The sequence below is a fragment of the Alosa alosa genome, chromosome 3, assembly GCF_017589495.1.
Source record: "Alosa alosa isolate M-15738 ecotype Scorff River chromosome 3, AALO_Geno_1.1, whole genome shotgun sequence".
NCBI lineage: Eukaryota > Metazoa > Chordata > Actinopteri > Clupeiformes > Clupeidae > Alosa > Alosa alosa.
Genome location: NC_063191.1, coordinates 8,065,680 through 8,085,007, shown reverse-complemented (window position 1 = coordinate 8,085,007; position 19,328 = coordinate 8,065,680). Strand labels below are relative to the sequence as shown.

Here is a 19,328-nt window from a genome sequence, read left to right as displayed (position 1 = left end):
TATAATCAAACTGTCCAAAAGTAAATTAAATCCCAAACCAAACGGAAAATCTTCTGCATGCTTTTGATAGCGGTATGCGCTCCAAACGAAACCCATGTCTCATAAAACGCACGTAGAAATAAAGGCCTGCCAATACGCCTGCCCCAAATAAAGCCCTGTGCTTTGCGCAGTCTAAGTATTAACATGATTGTTTTTTATAATTTATTATTTTGGACAGGGCCAAGGGGGTCTCTCTATCTCAAAAAGCTGGCACACCCCGCGCATAGCCTAACAAGGCGGCGATACAATGAAATAGCCTAGGCGCAAGTGGCGCTTTTGCGCAGTACAGTATGCACACTGTAGGCCTAGGCTTTACCTTGACACACGCACACAACAGACATAGATTTTTCATAGAAATTGATTACTTTTATTTATTTTCAACATATTATTGATTATAATAGTCCATATCTCATTTCAATTTCACAATACAAAGAAATAGACTAAACAATTTAGTCTGTGCCATTCTCAATTTCACAACGTAACTCATTTAAACCAGACCACCGTCTCAGATAGGCTATCCTCAGTGTCAAACACAATAATGCATGTAGTGTAACTTATACACAGGGGAAAAAGCACTAACTGGCAGAAATGAATAAAGCCAGCCATACCGATTTTTTTTCCATCAGCCTTAGCCGATGACCAATACAGCCTGCCGATTTTCTTGAGCCGATATTTGGAGCCGATACTGCTTTTATTTTGCTTCCTCAATTTACATCATACAAATGACACATAATTACACAAATGATGATAACAAATGTTATAAGTCTCAATTTAAAAAAGGAACATTTATTGAACTTATGGATGGGTGCACTGAATATGGTTAACTGTGCAAAATGATTTCATCAACATCTTACAACACAGCCTTGATGATTCATTGCTTGCTGACATATTGAGACATAATTCAGGTCATCACAAAATGTCCTTTGTCAACACATTTAAATAATATAAGAAAACAATAAGCCTGAAAAGTAGCTATTGAAATAAAGTGCATGGTTTCAATTTTTCTATGTCTATATTTTTCTAAAAAAAGCTGCCAGATTTGTCAACCACAGAACATAAATCAGCAGAGGAAAATAATGTGTCAGATGTTTCTGTTCTAAACGGCATCAACGTCAAAAGGTATAAAATCATATCTCTCAAAGTTTTAAAATCTCTCCTTCAGGTAGCGCAGCACTCTCATATCGCTGTGATGCGTGTGTTCCACTGAGTGAGACAGACCAGACGCACACACAAACTTCTGTTTGGTAGCTGACGAACCACCATTGAACTGGATTGATAATGATAACGTTAGCAAACGGCTCTAAACAAGTAAGGCATACACGGTATGTCTGGTACACTATAAACACAAATTAATATTCAACTACATATAACACGTCTCTCATTATTAAAGCTCTGATATCACTGCGATAGCAACTCTGCCCCGCTCAAAGGGAGAGGGGGAGGGAGACGCACACACCACACGCGTCCAAAACTCAGCCAGGTGGTCACTGAATAAAACTCCCACAAATATCTCGGAACAACGTCGTCATTAATCATATGATTGACCAGTGTTCGTAACAGCTACCGCTAAAGCATGCATACGGATAGCCTACAACTTAGCTATTTGCAGCTCCCTAAATACAATGGCAAGCAGTTTTATGGAAGAGGTATTCAGGGAGGGAGACGGAGACACACACACACACACCACACGCGTCCAACACTCAGCCAGGTGGTCACTGAATAAAACTCCCACAAATACCACGGAACAACGTTGGCATTACTGAATCATTTGACGTGTTTGTAACAGCTACGCTACCGCATGCATATGGATAGCCTACAACTTAGCTATTTGCAGCTCCCTAAATACAATGGCAAGCAGTTTTATAAACGAGGCATTAAGCATTAAATAAAGTACCTATCTATCATTCGCGTTTTCCATTTGGACCCACAAACTTGCTTCCACCTTCAAAGTGTATGGCAATATTTCAGCTAAGTCAAACAGTTAAAAGACGCTTTGAAAGATTAAAGTTTACTGTTGTCTTGAAGAGCAGGCTTTCAGCACTCAGCTTGTGGGGGAGGGGCAGTCTGCACGTGAATTGCAGCATCTCCAGCAACACAGAGCTGCCTGTGGACGCTTGTATGTAAATAATGCAGGAAAGAACTATCGGCAAATGCAGCCGCTTATCGGCCGATGCCGATACACGTAAAAAAACGCAAATATGGGCCAATATATCGGCCGCCCGATATATCGGTCGATCCCTATCAAGGATTGCTAACAGGTGTTTCAAAATAGCTGGGAACTTTCTAGATCACACAATCATTGTAGGCTGCATTCAATCAACTATTCAATCAACATAGAATAGTTGAAGTGTAAGTTCAACAGCAAACAGGACTTTTCACGTATCAGCCACGTAGGCTAGTCCAATGAACGCCTATGCAAATAGACAAAACACTCACATCAAAGCAGGGTGACCTCTTCAGATTTGCGAGTGCTGTCAAATCGATACGGTTTGCTCATATAGTCTAGTGGTGTGGTGGTGAAGTGTCATGCTGCGCTCAAGAGCGAGTGTAGGTCTCACGTCCCGTAGTAGCCTATATTTTAATTTAACGCCTTTAATGGTAAGATCGCACAGGGATGGATAATGAGCGGTTGTTTAAGATTAAATTACAATGCCAGACACCTTCAGATATGAGAGACCCCCTCAGGTTTTTGACTTTGTTGCTTTCATGGGAGCCAGTCCTCACTCTATGGGAGCTCGGCTCCCTCTGGCTCCCACGTAATTCGAGCCCTGATTTTGGAAAAAACGAGGGTCGCATTCCGCTGCTTTAGAGCACCGCAGCGCTTAATATCATTAAGTTTAGCCTAACCGAACGACCAGTTTAACTGCCAAGTTATTCTTCTTGTGATAAAGATCTCATCGAGGAAAAACACACTGTATTTTTGTATTTTCATTGCATTTTTAAATTTATAAAAAGTTAAATAAATATTTAATTTTAATATAGGCCTAGAAATATTAATGATTAATCGATAGTCGATCGTTAATTCTCCCGACGATCGACTTAGAAAATTTAATCGAATGCCCATCCCTACTTCCAACAGAGATTCGTTGTATGTTGGGGGTCTATTTTGGATTGTGCATTTCTATTTAATTGTGTTTCTGTGTGTATAACTGTGTGTATTTCTCTCTCTCTCTCTCTCTCTCTCTCTCTCTCTCTCTCTCTCCCTCTCTCCCTCTACCCAGGCTGCAGCCTCTCTGTATTAAGACGCTGAGTAAAAGGGAAGTGGTGAAGGTGGAGGCTGGGGCTCACCACTCTCTGGCCCTCACGGCACAGTGTCAGGTCAGCACACACGCTCACACACACACACACACACACACACGCACACGCAGACACACACACGACACACACACACACACACACATGCAGACACACACACACACACACACACACACACACACACACACGACACATACACACAGACACACACACACACACACATACACACAGACCCACACCCACAGACACAGACACACACGTACACACAAACACAAACACGCACACACCCACTCACTCCTCCCCAATGATATTCCAGTTTCCATAGATTTCTCTCTGTGGTGAGCACTGCTATGAAATGAACCTAAAAAAGACACCGGTTCTAAAGCCATGAGTCCGCAACTTACCGCCAGAGTGTGGAAAACATGACTCGGCGCTGTCTGTGCTCACTCAGCTGCTCCAGTACAGGGCCTCCACAGCGCTGCCCTTGTGTGGCTAGCACGGCTCTCTGCAGGGGCAGCTGAGGTGAAACAGGATGGACGTTTTCAAATAGTTTTTCGATTTAATAAACAGATGAAAGGGAGGACTTAAGGGAAGCGCTATTTGGTGATTGAACTGTGTGTGTGTTTTGTGTGTGTGTGTGTGTGTGTGTGTGTGTGTGTGTGTGTGTGTTTGTGCGTCTGTGCGCATGTGTGTGTGTGTGTGCGCGCATGTGCATGTGCGTGGGCGCGTGTGTCCCTCCGCCAGGTGTTCTCCTGGGGCAGTAATAAAGCAGGGCAGCTGGGTCACCTGAACTCTCTGAGCACGGCTCCTCAACCTGTTAAGGTAACGCTGCACCCACACCCTTCTACACCACCCACACCACCTACACCCTCCCACACTCTTCTACACCACCCACTCCACCTACACCACCCACACCACCTACACCCTTCTACACCGCTTACACCACCCACATCACCCACTCCACCTACACCCTCCTCACCACCCAATCCACCCACTCCACCTACATCCTCCTACTCCACCCACTCCACCTACACCACTTACACCCTCCTACACCACTTACACCACCCACACCACCTACACCCTCCTCACCACCCAATCCACCCACTCCACCTACACCACCCAATCCACTCCACCTACACCCTCCTACTCCACCTACACCACCCACACCACCCACTCCACCTACACCACCCAATCCACTCCACTCCACCTACACCCTCCTACACCACCCACTCCACCTACACCACCCAATCCACCAACTCCACCTACACCCTCCTACACCACCTAATCCACCCACTCCACCTACACCACCCACACCACCTACACCCTCTTACACCACTTACACCACCCACACCACCTACATCCTCCACCACCCAATCCACCCACTCCACCTACACCACCCAATCCACCCACCTACACCACCCAATCCACCCACTCCACCTACACCCTCCTACACCACCCACACCACCCACTCCACCTACACCACCCAATCCACCCACTCCACCTACACCCTCCTACACCACCCAATCCACCTACACCACTTACATCCTCCTCACCACCCACACCACCTACACCACCCACTCCCTTCTACACCACCTACACCTTCCTCACCATCCACAACACACACACCACCCACTCCACCTACACTATATTCAGCTTTATTGCCATTGTTCAGAGGATGGATACATATGTGTAGGGGATGCAGTTAGCTTCTCAACAGAAAGGCAAAAATACAGTACTATTCATAGATAAGTACTAAATGATGCTTTATCCTACAGTCTGTACAGTGATCCGGTCCCTGATGATTGCTGTTGTAATAAGTGTGTTAGAACACAAGCCTCAAACTGAGTCATAAACCTCTCAGCATGACATGCTGCTTAGCATCAGACAAGGCCCAGAACAACACAGCAGAGATTACAGGAATCATTCAGGACATTGTGTGTGTGTGTGTGTGTGTGTGTGTGTGTGTGTGTGTGTGTGTGTGTGTGTGTGTGCGTGTGTATAACAGAGATTCTTTTTATGTTGTGGTCCATTTTGGATTGTGAGTTTCTGATTATGTGTGTGTGTACGCACGCGCGTGCGTGCGTGCGCGTGTGTATAACAGAGATTCTTTGTATGTTGTGGTCCGTTTTGGATTTTGAGTTTCTGATTGTGTGTGTGTGTGTGTGTGTGTGTGTGTGTGTGTGTGTGTGTGTGTGTGTGTGTGTGCGTGTGTGCGTGCGTGTGTTAGATGTCGGAGGGGATCCGTGTGTGGGATGTGGGTGCTGGTCAAACCCACACGCTGCTGCTGGCTGATGGAGACTGTGTCCAGCCAATCCTCTACTACAGCGGAGAGCAGGTGGCCGAGGATGGGCCTACAGGCACATACACACAGACGCCTGCTCTACTGCCATTCTGCATGAATGTACGTACCTGTGTGTGTGAGTGTGTTCATGTCCGTGCGTGCGTGCATGCTTGTGTGCATGCTTGTGTGTTTGTGTCTGTGTCTGTGTCTGTTAGGGCTGTATCGATATGCGTATCAAAACCGAAATTGCAATACTCATATTCATGAACCCGTGTCACGGCGTGAAAAGGCAGAATCATGACACAGTGTTTCCCACAGTTGGGCAGCCGTGGCCTACTGGTTAGCGCTTCGGACTTGTAACCGGAGGGTTGCCGGTTCGAACCCCGACCAGTAGGCACGGCTGAAGTGCCCTTGACCTAACCCCTCACTGCTCCCCGAGCAAGGCACCTAACCCCTCACTGCGCCGGGATTAGTGTGTGTGCTTCACCTCACTGTGTGTTCACTGTGTGCTGAGTGTGTTTCACTAATTCACGGATTGGGATAAATGCAGAGACCAAATTTCCCTCACGGGATCAAAAGAGTATATATACTTATACTATACACAGCGCTTTGCAGCTTACGCAGCCGCATAAGCAACACACATCTCCCGCCTCACGTCGTGAAATCAAGGACACATAGAAGACGACTAGCTAAATTACTATTCAATCTGGTTAGCATCATTAGCATGCTGCACACATTGAGGTATGTATCGAACCGTGGGTCACACAAAAACTCCTGAACTGCTGTGGTTGTAGTTAGTGTTTGTGTTTGGCAGCAATCAGAGCTGCCCTACTCTGTTGGATCAGAACATCATGGGTTTCATCTCATGTGTTTGTGTGTGTGTGTGTGTGTGTGTGTGTGTGTGTGTGTGTGTGTGTGTGTGTGTGTGTGTGTTTGTGTTTGTGTTTGTGTTTGTGTTTGTGTTTGTGTTTGTGTTTGTGTGTGTGTCCAGATGGGTTATCTGAGCAATGTATTTGGTGGCGGTCAGACCTGCCTTGCTCTGTCAGATCAGAACATCATGGGTTTCATCTCCACTCTGCATGAGCTCTGTGCTGCAGAGAGGAAGTTCTACTGCCACCTCAGCGCCATCAGGAGCCAGATACTACGCCCCCTACTGGCACGGGGTGGGTACTGCAATCTGGGAAGGATCATAAGGCAAAGGTCAAATAATATATGTCAGAGGTCAGAGTTCAAGAGATCAGTTCTGAGTCTGCCAGTTGTTGGTTATTTGGTAAGGTGGTTGAAGCTACTACTCTTGATTTGATTTATGCTTTCTTTTGTGCCATGATATTTTTTTTTTTTTTTTTTAGGACTACATTTTCTGCAGATATGCTCACATGGAGGCTTCCACAGAAGTGGATTGTCATTTAATAAAACAAGACCTGAAATGTCCACCTTTGAGGAAGAAAACCGTGGAAGTAGTCAAAAACATGCTATGTGAGATGGATCTGTGACTTCCTGTTTCTGCCCTCCTGTGATTGGCTCGTAGAGAGTGTGAAGGCGTGTCTTTGCAAGTCCTTCATGCTCCTGCAGACCCTGGCAGGAAGTTTCAGTCGGCTCTGTCACCTGATTGGTCAGCACTCCGTCTCCCTGACCCGCTTCCTGCAAAGAGAGAGGGATGTGCGGAGCCTCGCCATGCTCAAACAGACGGGCATCTTCCTGGACACCTATAAGGAGTGAGTAGGATATCCATTGACTAATCAGGCATGATCCTCAGTACTACTCAGTTTTGTATGGATTAATTTGATTTGATTGAATCTTTGTTTGAGTGTAATTGTCAGTTTGCTGCAGGACCTATGCAAGAACTGTCCTTTGTTCCTCACAACCTCTCATTCTCTCCCTGACCCCCCCCCCCCATCTGTCTCTCAGGTACAGCAGCTCAGTGGGAAATTTCTTGGTGATGGGTGGCTTCCTAAGCCTGCTCAAACCCTTACAGTGAGTTCTTCCAAAGTCCTTTTAGGCAAGTCCCTCCACTCAGCGGCCATTTGACAAAGCTTTTTGGGCACTCGTCGGGCATCCATTTCGGCAGAAATGCGCGTGCGCAAGGCTTCAAGACACCAATCTTGCTCCAGCGGCGAGATCACAACACATGATTGGCACGATGTCTTCACAACACACCATATGATTGGCTCAATGTATTCACATGTCGACGTTTTGCCGAGGAAGGGGTGTGATATGTGTAGACAACGGCCATATTGGCGTGACAAACTAGCCCCATGCATTTCTATGGAGGATTTTTTGAGTGCTGTGTCTCCACATTAGAAAGTCACTGGTTCTTCCTATACGTACAGTCTACATCTGTTACCACTGTTACTACTATAACCGCCATTACCAACATTACCTCTTATGTTCCTCATTGCTGATAGCGCTATCAATCGCTATATTATTAGCGCTTCTGCTAACAGGTGTTCACCTACCACTTCCCCTTTCTTTATGACTGATGGTGCATAAAATGAGTGTTTCTACTGATGATATCACTTCCTCTTTAACTACTAAAAGGGAATTTATCAGCTGGTTGACTAGTCCATTAATGAAATCAGTGTCAGTGCTGTAGACAGCAGTTAGCTGGTCATGGACAAAATGGGTAAAGGATAGGTATAGATATGTATAGAAGTGTTTAGCTGAAAATGAGACTTTTTCCACAGTGGCATGTAGGTTGTGTACAGCTGAACTGAAGTACAATAATAGCACGTCTTGTATGGATTACTGCACTAGCAGTAATATTAGCACCTGCTGCAACAGCTAGCACTAGAAGTAATGTTGGCACCTGCTGCAAATGCTAGCACTAGCAGTAATGTTAGCACCTGCTGCAATAGCTAGCACTAGCAGTAATGTTAGCACCTGCTGCAACAGCTAGCACTAGCAGTAATGTTGGCACCTGCTGCAAATGCTAGCACTAGCAGTAATGTTAGCACCTGCTGCAATAGCTAGCACTAGCAGTAATGTTAGCACCTGCTATAACAACTAGCACTAGCAGTAATGTTAGCACCAGCGCACTGTATCGGTACATAACAAATTGACAAGTCGACAACTATTATGAAAAACAATGAATGTGAAACCCCTAGTGCTAACATCAGTATAGATAGATAGATCCTCTATTGATCCCCAAGGGGAAATTCAAGGTCAAAGTAGCATACAGACATCACACACAACATGCACTTACAGCAGAAAAAGTAATATAAGTATATAAATATAAAAAATTCCACTGCACAATAGAGACAGTAGAAGATAAAAAAAATACTAAATATACTAAAAAAACTAAATCAAACATCCACATAGTGCTTAAGGATGATCAAGCATACAGAGACTTTCTAATGAGGAGACACAGCACTCAAAAAATCCTCCATAAAAAATGCATGGGGTTAGTTTGTAACGCCAATATGGCAGTTGTCTACACATATCCCGCCCCTTCCGAGGCAAAAAAGTCGACATGTGAATACATTGTGCCAATCCTGTGGTGTGATCTTGCCAATGGTGTTGGTGTCGTGAAGCCTTGCGCACTTGCATTTCTGCCGAAATAGATGAGAGCCCAAAAAGTGTTACAATATGGCCGCTGAGTGGAGGGACTTGCATTAAAGGACTTTGGTTCATACAGCAATTTTATGTAGACTATATTAATATGCACTCTTGCTTATATTTGTGTTTAACTGCATTCTTGCTCTTCTCTCTGCTCCTCTAGGGAGTGTTTTGGGAAGAAGCTGGAGGTTCTTCAGCAGCTGTCCGAGCCCAAAGACAAAGGTTCCTCTCCTGTCTCGAGTCCTGTTTCTAATTCTGGTTCTGGTCCTGGTCTGCTGCAGTCCCTGCTCTACCTGCCTGTCAAACACATGCACCAGTATAGTCGACTTCTGCTGAAGCTGGCCACCTGCTTCCATGTGGTCAGTCACATACACACACACACACACACACCGAATGCACACATGCACACAAAAACACACAATAAACACACGCGCACACACACACACACACACACGATTCCTCATCAATGACACATGAATGTGTTTTGTTTTTGTGGTGATGATGGTGTGAGTCCCTGTAAGGAATCTGAGGAGTGATCTGTGCTCCATGAGCACTGCTCCCAGTTAGGTTTACTATGGTGATGGTGGTGGTTATGGTGATGATGATGATGATGATGATAATGATGATGCTGTGTGTCCCTGTCAGGAGTCTGAGGAGTACTCTCTGCTGGATGAGCGCTGCTCCCGGTTTGAGGCTATAGCCCTGCAGCTGCTCAAACACAGGAAGGAGGCGGAGAAGACGCTGGACTTCTGGAGGAGCCTGCCCACAAAGGCCTCTGTGAGTGACTGTCATCACTATCACGATAGGGGATAGCCCAAGGCTTTTACTCAGGCTCAAACCCAAGGGTTGTCCTCAGGCTTAAAAGTGCACTGCAAGATTGTCACCTTAATATAACCTTTACGAAGCCAGTAAGATGGTAAACAAACTTGTAATTGGGGAATTGTTCACCTAGCATAGCCATACAGCATAGAGTTGCTAACGAGAGAACCAGCCATGCAACTTAAAAAATATTCGACCCGCAGACACTCGGGAGAATCATAAATCATTATCTTGTCAGTAGATATAGCTCTTTGGAGGTAGTTTTTGCCCGTTGTTAGTCCTTTGCCTCCACAACAACAGCATTTCATTGTGTACAGGGGAACAAGCCACGAGAAGTAGGCTATTTACAATGTCAGAGTAAAGAATAAATATATCATGACTCTAGGGGGAGCTCTACAGTCGCCAAACATGCCTGAAACTGCATAGTGTACCTTCAAAGCTCAAGGCTCAGCCCAAGAGTGTTCCTCAGGTTTAAGCACTTGCGAACAGCCTCACTCTTCTGTTTCCACTCCACGTCTAACAACGCTGTTCTAAAATGTCCCTACTTCCTGGAATAATCTTCAATGTAATATAAAAATGAACTCTTTACTTTCCTATAATCAATTCAGACACCAGGATTTTACTCCATAATGGAAATGCACCGTAACATTGCTCAATGACACTTCTCAGAATGACTGAAAAACCGTGTCTATCTACCGGTTGCACAATGTGTACTCTCTGCCAGAAAACCCATTGTTGCCCTGATGATCCTACTGGCTTTTAAGAGCAACGTTGCCCAACAGCAATGATCTGAACAGTCCACAGTGCATCCGCAAATTAAGATTTTGTGGTTTTAGGCACAGACCAGCTGGTCATTGTAAGATGGCACAACTAACAGAAGAATAATAGTACTAGAAGACAAGGCGAAAAGATGTGTGCTCATTTACACAAAACAAATTACAGTATGAGTGGTCTTAGCTGCTTCCTCCATGATACATTTCTTAAAGTAGCACAATGGTAGATTTGATATCTATGTCCCTTGGTATCAATATTCAGCACCATGTATCGCTAAAGCAGTACCCAGTTAGTCAAACATGATCAATAACGTTCCCGGGCGTAGCCTGGCTCTGCCCTCCTACGTACTTCCGCTCAATTTTCATTTTCCTTCAGTGCGTCGTCTGGGTTTGCGGTATATTCGCGGGTTTTCTCCGGCCAATCTTTACCTGTCCAATCAGCGAACAGAGGTAGTGGCAGAGAGCGATGACGTTGAAGTTGTGCGAAGACGAAACCGAAACAGAAGTAGCAACACCTGCAAACGTCAAAAAATGCAGTTGGAAAAATGCAAACATTTATTTACAGCAAAGGTACACCTACATACATTGTTTCCTGACTGTTGATTGTCAGTTTGTAAAGTTTAGACGAAGTAGGAGATACAGTACCATCAGGAATCTCTGATCAATGTGATTGGTAAGGCTGGACCAATGATTTCAAAGTTAGCGCCCGTCGCGATGCAAGTAATGCAAACGTTTCCCAATCGAGAGCTGCCAGACTCTATTCACTTCGTGAAAGAGTCTCTATTCACTTCGTGAAAGAGTCTGGATATTTCCAGGCTATTCTGGGCGTGCATTTGCAATGTCAGTTACAAAGTGCGATATGAAGCATTCTGGGCGTGCATTGGCGATGCCATGCCAAACTTCATGTTTTAAGTCAGTGTAGCATCAGAATGAGTTTGCAGCTGTTATTTCAAGGTAAAATAGATGACATTGTGTTGCTTTGATACTGGAAGCTGGCTGTGAGTTATTGATAGCAGATGGGGAATGGAGAGGTGTGTCAGCATATAGATAGATAGATACTGTATTGATCCTTTACAGAAAATTGCTCTGTTACAGCAGCTGTGTATTATCAGATCACCACAACACCCACATACAGTACTGCATCTAGCATACCACCACACATCACATTATTGCTATTATACTACACATATCCCTACTGTGAACCAAGCCACTTGCTTAACTTACTACTGTCCACACTGCACTATATACACTGTACTGTACTGTACATATACACTGTTTACACTGCACTACCTGTCTATACTGTTCACATTGCACTTTTCTGCTTTTTTGCACTTCTGATTAGACGCTAACTGCATTTCGTTGTCTCTGTACTCTTATACTCTGCATAATGACAATAAAATTTAATCTAAAACGCACACACATTGCATTCAACACATGCTGAGCCTCCCCCATTGTATCAGATACGGTGTGTCTTAATGTTGGCCCTAAAGAGAATGAAACCACTCCCTCTTTACCCAGGATGCCTTGCGGACTCCGAGTCGGCGGTTGGTGTGTGAGAGCAACAATAAAGCCCTTACCCTCCAGAACACCGGCCGCTTCTCTGTCAACCGCTTCATCCTCTTCAACGACGCGCTTGTGTACACACAGGTACATGCTCTCACATACGCACACACACACACACGCACAGACACACACAGACACACATACAGTACATATATCCACACAGACACACACACACACACACACACACTTACATACACATCCACGCATATTTGTGCACACACAGGAGCAAAATAAACACATTACCACATTACACAACAAACCATTATAAAGCCAGTCCAAATGATATCTGTCGATTTTTATTTGGTCTGTTTTTAATTTTTTGTTTGGCCGTGTCTTTTTTTAGGGCAACATTCCGTCTAAGAAGTTTGTAAGTACACCTGAGGAATGTGGTTTGTTTTCTCACAGAGGCCATTTGTTCCGCTCCTGGCTTTTGGCTCGGGCTGTTGACTTGATTAAGCTACTGGGTGTGAAGGCTTTTGACTAGGAGACTGTACTGCTTGACAAAGCTTTACTGGTCTCACTCTCTAAGCTCAAACACACACACACACACACACACACACACACACACACAGTAACACACACACACAATACTTTTCAGCAACCAAGTGGAGTTAGGCCCTGGAGTCTTGTTTCTTTTTTACTTTTGAGAGCTTTTTTTCTGTCTTTTTTTCCACTGCTCTTCAGTATCATTTCTACTCACATTGTGTCACTTTGCTTTTAAATCTGTATGAGCTCCATTTTCTACCTCTAGAGTCTCTATCTCTCTCTCTTTCTCTCTCTCTCTCTCTCTCTCTCTCTCTCTCTTTCTTTCTTTCTTTCTTTCTTTCTTTCTTTCTTTCTTTCTCTCTCTCTCTCTCTGTCACGTACAGTCACACACACACACACACACACACACATACATAGAGTCATAGTCATTGTCTCCATGTTTACTTACCTCTGGGTGTGGATTAGGGTTTAACTACCTCTGACTGCCAGGGCCTCTCTCTCTCTCTTTCTCTCTCTCTCTCTCTCTCTCTCTCTTTCTCTATCTCTTTCCCTCTCTCTCTCTTAACTCGACTGTTTGTTTTACTCTCTGCCACACTGCTGTGTGTGTGTGTGTGTGTGTGTGTGTGTGTGTGTGTGTGTGTGTGTGTGACACACACCCGGTTGAACATTCTTTCATGAGGTAATCTCGTAGTTACTTTGGCAAACTGACTTCGGCATACACCTAGTCAGGCGGTCCTGATTCATGTGATTTCTATTGGGGCAAGCAGATAGACACAGGGGCATTTCCATGCATGCCTTCAAGAGAGCTGCGGTTTGAATCCAGCATAAAGTCAACTTTAGTCAACTTTAGGGAACTGCTACTCCACACTGGCTTGGACTGGCCCATACATAATTTCAGCCTATCGGCACGTTGCTCCAAAAGCACAGAAGTGAAAGGTGTCATTTAATTGGCTGTTTAGCTAGAAGTATCAGCAACATTGCACTGTACTGTATCTGTAATGCACTCACATCCAGTGTGTGGTTAGTGAGGTGATGAGTTACATTAGCACTATGAGTTATATGAGTGATCTGTTTAAAGTCCTATTCTGATGAGTGATATGACTTATATCAGTGGTTCTCAACCTTTTTTCAGTGATTTACCCCCTGTGAAATATTTTTTCAGCCAAGTATTTGTTCAGCCCCTAACCAACACAAAGAGTTTTAGTTGAGAAAAAAAGACTTAAAAAAAGACTTTAAACCATCCTGGTATGGGGGGGGACTCTGGGTTTTTAGGATAATGAAATTGAATAGCCTATTGAAATATAAAATTAATTTTATGAACTTATATTTTCCTGAAATATTGTGTTATTATATAATTGTTTTTAAAGTATTTTTGCATGGATTCTACTTTTTAAATATGTATATTTTAAAATCTCACGTACCCCCTGGAGTGCCTTCACGTACCCCCAGGGGTACGCGTACCCCCATTTGAGAACCACTGAGTTATATGAATGATCTGTTTAAGAGGAGACACAAGTAAAAAAGTGACAGAGGATGAGAGGTATTGCAGAATGAGATGCACGGGTGATGAGATGAGGTGTCACTGAGAGAGAACAGCTCTATAGTTCTTAAGTAAAAAGACCAGCCTGTCACCAGCTTTAGCGAACAAAAGCTTTGATGAGACTACAGTGTAAGACAGGCAGCAGAAGTCACCTGTGTGTGTGTGTGTGTGTGTGTGTGTGTGTGTGTGTGTGTGTGTGTGTGCGTGTGTGTGTGTGTGTACCAACACTACACATAGGTGTTCTAATATTTTCCGCACTCAGTCCTAAAATAAACGCACGGCTCCTATTTTAAGCGCCGCATGACACGACACGGCACGACACAAAGCAACACTGTGGCTCTCATCCGTTTCCACACAACACACATCAACAGTGAGAATCCTGTTTACACATCAGTGCTATAGACAGCTCAAGGCCACTTGTGCCGAATAGGACTTTAAAGGTATACTATGCAGGTTTAGGTATTTTTTGCGAGTTTAGAGCTCCCTCTAGAGTCACAATTTATTTATACGTTACTCTGCTATTGTAAATAGCAAACTTCTTGCGACTTATCCCCCCGTTACACAATGCAAATGCTTTTGTTGTGTAGGTGAAGGATTAACAACAGGCAACAATTATCTACACAGGGTTCCTACGCAGTATGGAAAACCTGGAAAAGTATGGAATTTGATTTTAGTAATTTCCAGGTCTGGATAAGTATGGAAAAAAGAAACAAGGGTATGGAGAAATTGTTTCCAGACTATTGCATTTGCAGTACTAATCACTTCACTCAGGTCATAATGAACCATTCCTACTTTTGTGTAGTGTAACTGTCAGTCCCCATCATCAACATACAACTATGATACAACTAAAAATGACCCAGCTAAATGGATGAATATTAAGTGTCATTTAATTCACTTCAGTTGTCCATACCTTTGTTTTCACCGAGTTATCCCAAACCAGAAGTGGCCGCAATGTCGAGAATATGGTCAGAAAAATCTACCGAGAAGTTTTGACATTTGAGGATGGAAAAAGTATGGAATTTTGAAATGTAAAATGTGTAGGAACCCTGTATCTACAAAGAGCTATATCTACTGACAAGGTAATGTTTCACGAGTCTCGCGAGTTTACCATCAAATTGGCTTCATAAAGGTGTAAATCTTGCATAGTGTGCCACGTGTGTGTGTTTCAGTGTGTGTGTGTGTCAGTGTGTCAGTGTGCGTTGTTACTGATAACACATTGCATACATTATCACATGAGCCTGTTTGCAATAGTGGGGAACTGATCTTGCAAGCTCAGAGTTTTGTGTGTGTGTGTGTGAGTGCTTTCTACTCTTTGGTGATAGGAACCCTCTCAATTTCCTCCCTCTTACACAGACCACAGGAGGAAAAGATATAGGGAAACACATGTATGCACGTGAGCATGGGCACATGAGCACACACACACACACACACACACACACATGAAGAAACAAATAACAGTGTGGATCCTGTTCTAACTCTATTATAGCAGCCAGAATGAAAAGATTATATTCATAAGAAAGTTTAACAGATTTTATATTTTATTTATATCATTTTTTATAAACACAACTTTGATCAAAACGTATGCGTAATTTGATTAGATGTGCTTCATTCTAAAAAAACTTGCTTTTCAAACTTACCAAAAACACATTCTGGCAATGTTAAAATCGTCAGATTGATGAAACTGATGACTAGACACATTTCTGTTTTTGTTTTTAAATGATTTTTATGAAAATTTGTATCAATTTTTGATCGGCTCATGGTCCACTGATCAGAATCCTAACAGCTGAAATCCTCTGATTCCCTTCTGTGCTTTCTGTTTTCTGTCTTCTTGTTTTTAAGGGAAACGGCTCAAACTCTGTGTGTGTGTGTTTGCAGTTCTCGTCTTACCACATCTATCCCCTGGCCACCTTGTGGATTGAGCCTCTATGTGAAGAGGATGACGGACTGTGAGTCTTGTACACACACACACACACACACACACACACACACACACACACACACACACACACACACACACACACACACACACAAACCACACAAACATGTGTGCCATGTAGCCCTGTTAATGCATAGGTAATGTAGAATTTGTCCTCCGTGGAAACCTGCAGTCCCTGAACTCACCCCCTGTCAACCATATATCTTCTCTTATCTGTTGTTAGAGCCATTGTCTGCAGCACGGGAGTTTGTCTCTTTATTGACTTCTCCATCTGAGCTGTGTGTGTGTGTATGTATATTTATGTGTATATGTATATGTATATTACAGACAGACACACACACACACACACACACACACACACACCAAGCCCCTATATGGCCCAGTCACAGGGATCAGTACTCTTTGTTATGGTCACACAGTGCAGTGTCTGCTTCCTGCTGGGCTCACAGCCAATGAGAGATGTTATCTAGATCATTCCCATAGTAATATACAGTCAAACAGTTGGATTTGGACTGGGGACTATAAAACACATTAGCAGTGTTGCTAGTGTAATCTCATGGTAGGCCTACTGCTATAATCATCTAATGTGACCCAATCAGGAATAAAAAAGGTCATTGTGTCTCATGGACGCTTTGTGTTGTGTAAGCGATTCACTCGTTTCCCTGCGTTATTGTGTGTGTGTGTGTGTGTGATCAGGTTTGGCCTGAAGTTCACCACTCCAGAGGACAGTTTTACAGCTCTGGCCTCATCTCCTGCTGAGAAGGTACCTTATTGTGTGTGTGTGTGTGTGTGTGTGTGTGTGTGTGTGTGTGTGTGTGTGTGTGTGTCGGTCTGTCTGTGCTTTTGTGTGTGTACATATATTCAGGCATATCTGTGCATCTCTGTGTTCCTGTATGTGTGTGTGCCAATCACAGTGCTGAACAAGCGTATGTACAGATCCAGCGTTGCCCCTGTCCCTCCCATGTGATTTGGGTGCGTCCGTCCACTCACATCCTGTTTCCTATGCAAAGTAGCACTTATTGTTGCGCTACTGTCTCCTATTCACACAGTACCTTGATTGGTCTCTTTTTCAACACCAAAGATTCTTTGTACCTTAAAATAATGTTTCCAAAATCGTTTCAGTGGTTCATCAACTCGTAACAGGGTGAACGGCACTTCTGCATTCACTTTGCGGCGATTTATCGGCTATAACCGCATTATGCAAGTTTGCCAGATCGGGTAGCGGATCTGTAGTTCGAATGAGACATAAGAAACTGCAAATTTGACTTGCTTTACGGCAAGCGTTACAATAGCCAATAGGTGGAGCAAGGGTCTGGGTGGAGCGTACTCGGCAGGTACATATAAATGGACGGTATTTATAAAAAGACGGTAGGCTGCGGTATGTTAAACTATTCACAACAGTGGTAATGAACAATTCCGCTTCCAACCTGTAGGGGGACCGAAGAGGAAAAGTGCTTTGGTGTTGCTTTAAAGGAGAATTCCAGTGATTTTTCACATTATAGATCTCTGATTCTCGAGGTCACCGAGTACTGTCAATACGAATATACGATACCTCTGTGACCTCGAAACTATCCATGCAGAAAATCGCCGTAATTCTCCTTTAACCCTTAGAACCCGATTGACGCAAAGTGCGTCAAATAACAGACCCTTTCTTCTCTGTTCGCAGCGGGATGAAACCTTTATTGCGTGACAGAGCAGAAGTGGGTCTTTCCACGCACTTGTCTGTACGGTTAAAGTATGAAAATGAAAAAAAAATCATGAAATTAAATCAAATTGCATCATATTTACAGTCTATACTTCTCTGCGTTCACCTGCACACCCATTACTCTCGTTTGAATTACTCGCGAACCCGTGAACGCATAGATATGGAAAGAATATCAGATGAAAGAGGAGACACAGGGCTATCCATTGGCACCAAGTATGTTGATCCTTCTGGCTTATAAAACAGACAAAGTGACAAAATAATAACTTCATATAGCTTGACTTACCTTACATTTTTGTCTGTTTTTCTGGAAAAGCATGTTTATAATCCAACGCTATTGTGTGTTTCTCTATGGCAAAGAATGTTTTCCGGTTTTGAGATCGTAGCAAATTCCTGCATGGCATCCAATTCAAGGCTCACATTGCATCCCAATTTGTTCGACAAAGAAACACTTTTTTTGTCTTTACTTTGTTCATGGCAATGCAGTAAAAAGTTGTAGAGAATCATGAGTGCAGACACCATAGGCACACACAGGCTAACACGTAAACTCGGGTCAAGTCAGGTCAGATCAGTTCGTGTCACAGATATGGAGCGCAGAAAGGTCATTTTTAATCACTAAATAAAAAAATGGCATTTATTTCTGTAAGGCGCACACCACATGTCTGTAAATTGCTCAGCCCCAGAGAATCCCTCCACCATGGCAATGATATTGCCAGATTCAGGACAGTCTGCCCTACACACACATGAAATGCATGTAGACCTATGAGCTTGCTGTGTTGAGATACATGTCAAAATATAATATTTTTTATAATACGCTTTTTATATTTTAATTCTTTAAAAATCAAAATAAAATCAATGCTAGTACTAATACATGACATGATCTGGATAGCCTAGACTCTGAAAAAAACAATATATAATATGTGTGTGTGGCACTTCCAAAAAGCCTAGCTGTAGGTAGAGTGCATTTGCCGGGTGTTACGGCAGACATGGCTGTCCCTTCTCCCTTGTACTGTGGTAGAATGACAAGGACTCTGACACATACGTTACTACTAAGAACGGTGCTACTTAGGTCCCTTCCTGTGCGTCTGGACACAATCTCTGTCTCTTCTCTGATGATGTCTTCGGCGTCCTCTCAGGCCAGCTGGCTTCGCTCCATAAACCAGGCTGTGGAGAAGCTTCTGGAAGCCGAGATGGACGCCAAGGTCACAGGGTCAAGCCTAGGCTTGGGGTCAAGCGGGGGCCAGCGGGCAGAGCCGCGGATGTCCCGGACGGCCACACACACCTTCGCCAAGGAGGGCCGGTACAAGGACGCGACCTACGAGGGACGCTGGCTGTGTGGCAAACCACATGGCAGGTACAGTACCTCTGCTGTGGCCTAC

The 19,328-nt window shown here is 43.9% G+C and overlaps 1 protein-coding gene across 2 annotated transcripts in view; it reads left to right on the top strand.

Annotated features, from left to right (window-relative positions):
• Nucleotides 1–19,328, top strand: part of LOC125292332 (alsin-like) — a 51,251-nt gene that overhangs the window by 12,550 nt on the left and 19,373 nt on the right. For both annotated transcript variants that reach the window (XM_048239554.1, XM_048239555.1), the window contains exons 8-20: nucleotides 3,261–3,357; nucleotides 4,039–4,116; nucleotides 5,522–5,695; nucleotides 6,567–6,738; nucleotides 7,104–7,290; nucleotides 7,484–7,549; nucleotides 9,294–9,489; nucleotides 9,776–9,907; nucleotides 12,241–12,369; nucleotides 12,629–12,652; nucleotides 16,187–16,257; nucleotides 16,944–17,010; nucleotides 19,086–19,303. In XM_048239554.1, the coding sequence (XP_048095511.1) occupies nucleotides 3,261–3,357; nucleotides 4,039–4,116; nucleotides 5,522–5,695; nucleotides 6,567–6,738; nucleotides 7,104–7,290; nucleotides 7,484–7,549; nucleotides 9,294–9,489; nucleotides 9,776–9,907; nucleotides 12,241–12,369; nucleotides 12,629–12,652; nucleotides 16,187–16,257; nucleotides 16,944–17,010; nucleotides 19,086–19,303 (1,611 nt within the window). The remainder of the gene's footprint in view (nucleotides 1–3,260; nucleotides 3,358–4,038; nucleotides 4,117–5,521; nucleotides 5,696–6,566; nucleotides 6,739–7,103; nucleotides 7,291–7,483; nucleotides 7,550–9,293; nucleotides 9,490–9,775; nucleotides 9,908–12,240; nucleotides 12,370–12,628; nucleotides 12,653–16,186; nucleotides 16,258–16,943; nucleotides 17,011–19,085; nucleotides 19,304–19,328) is intronic.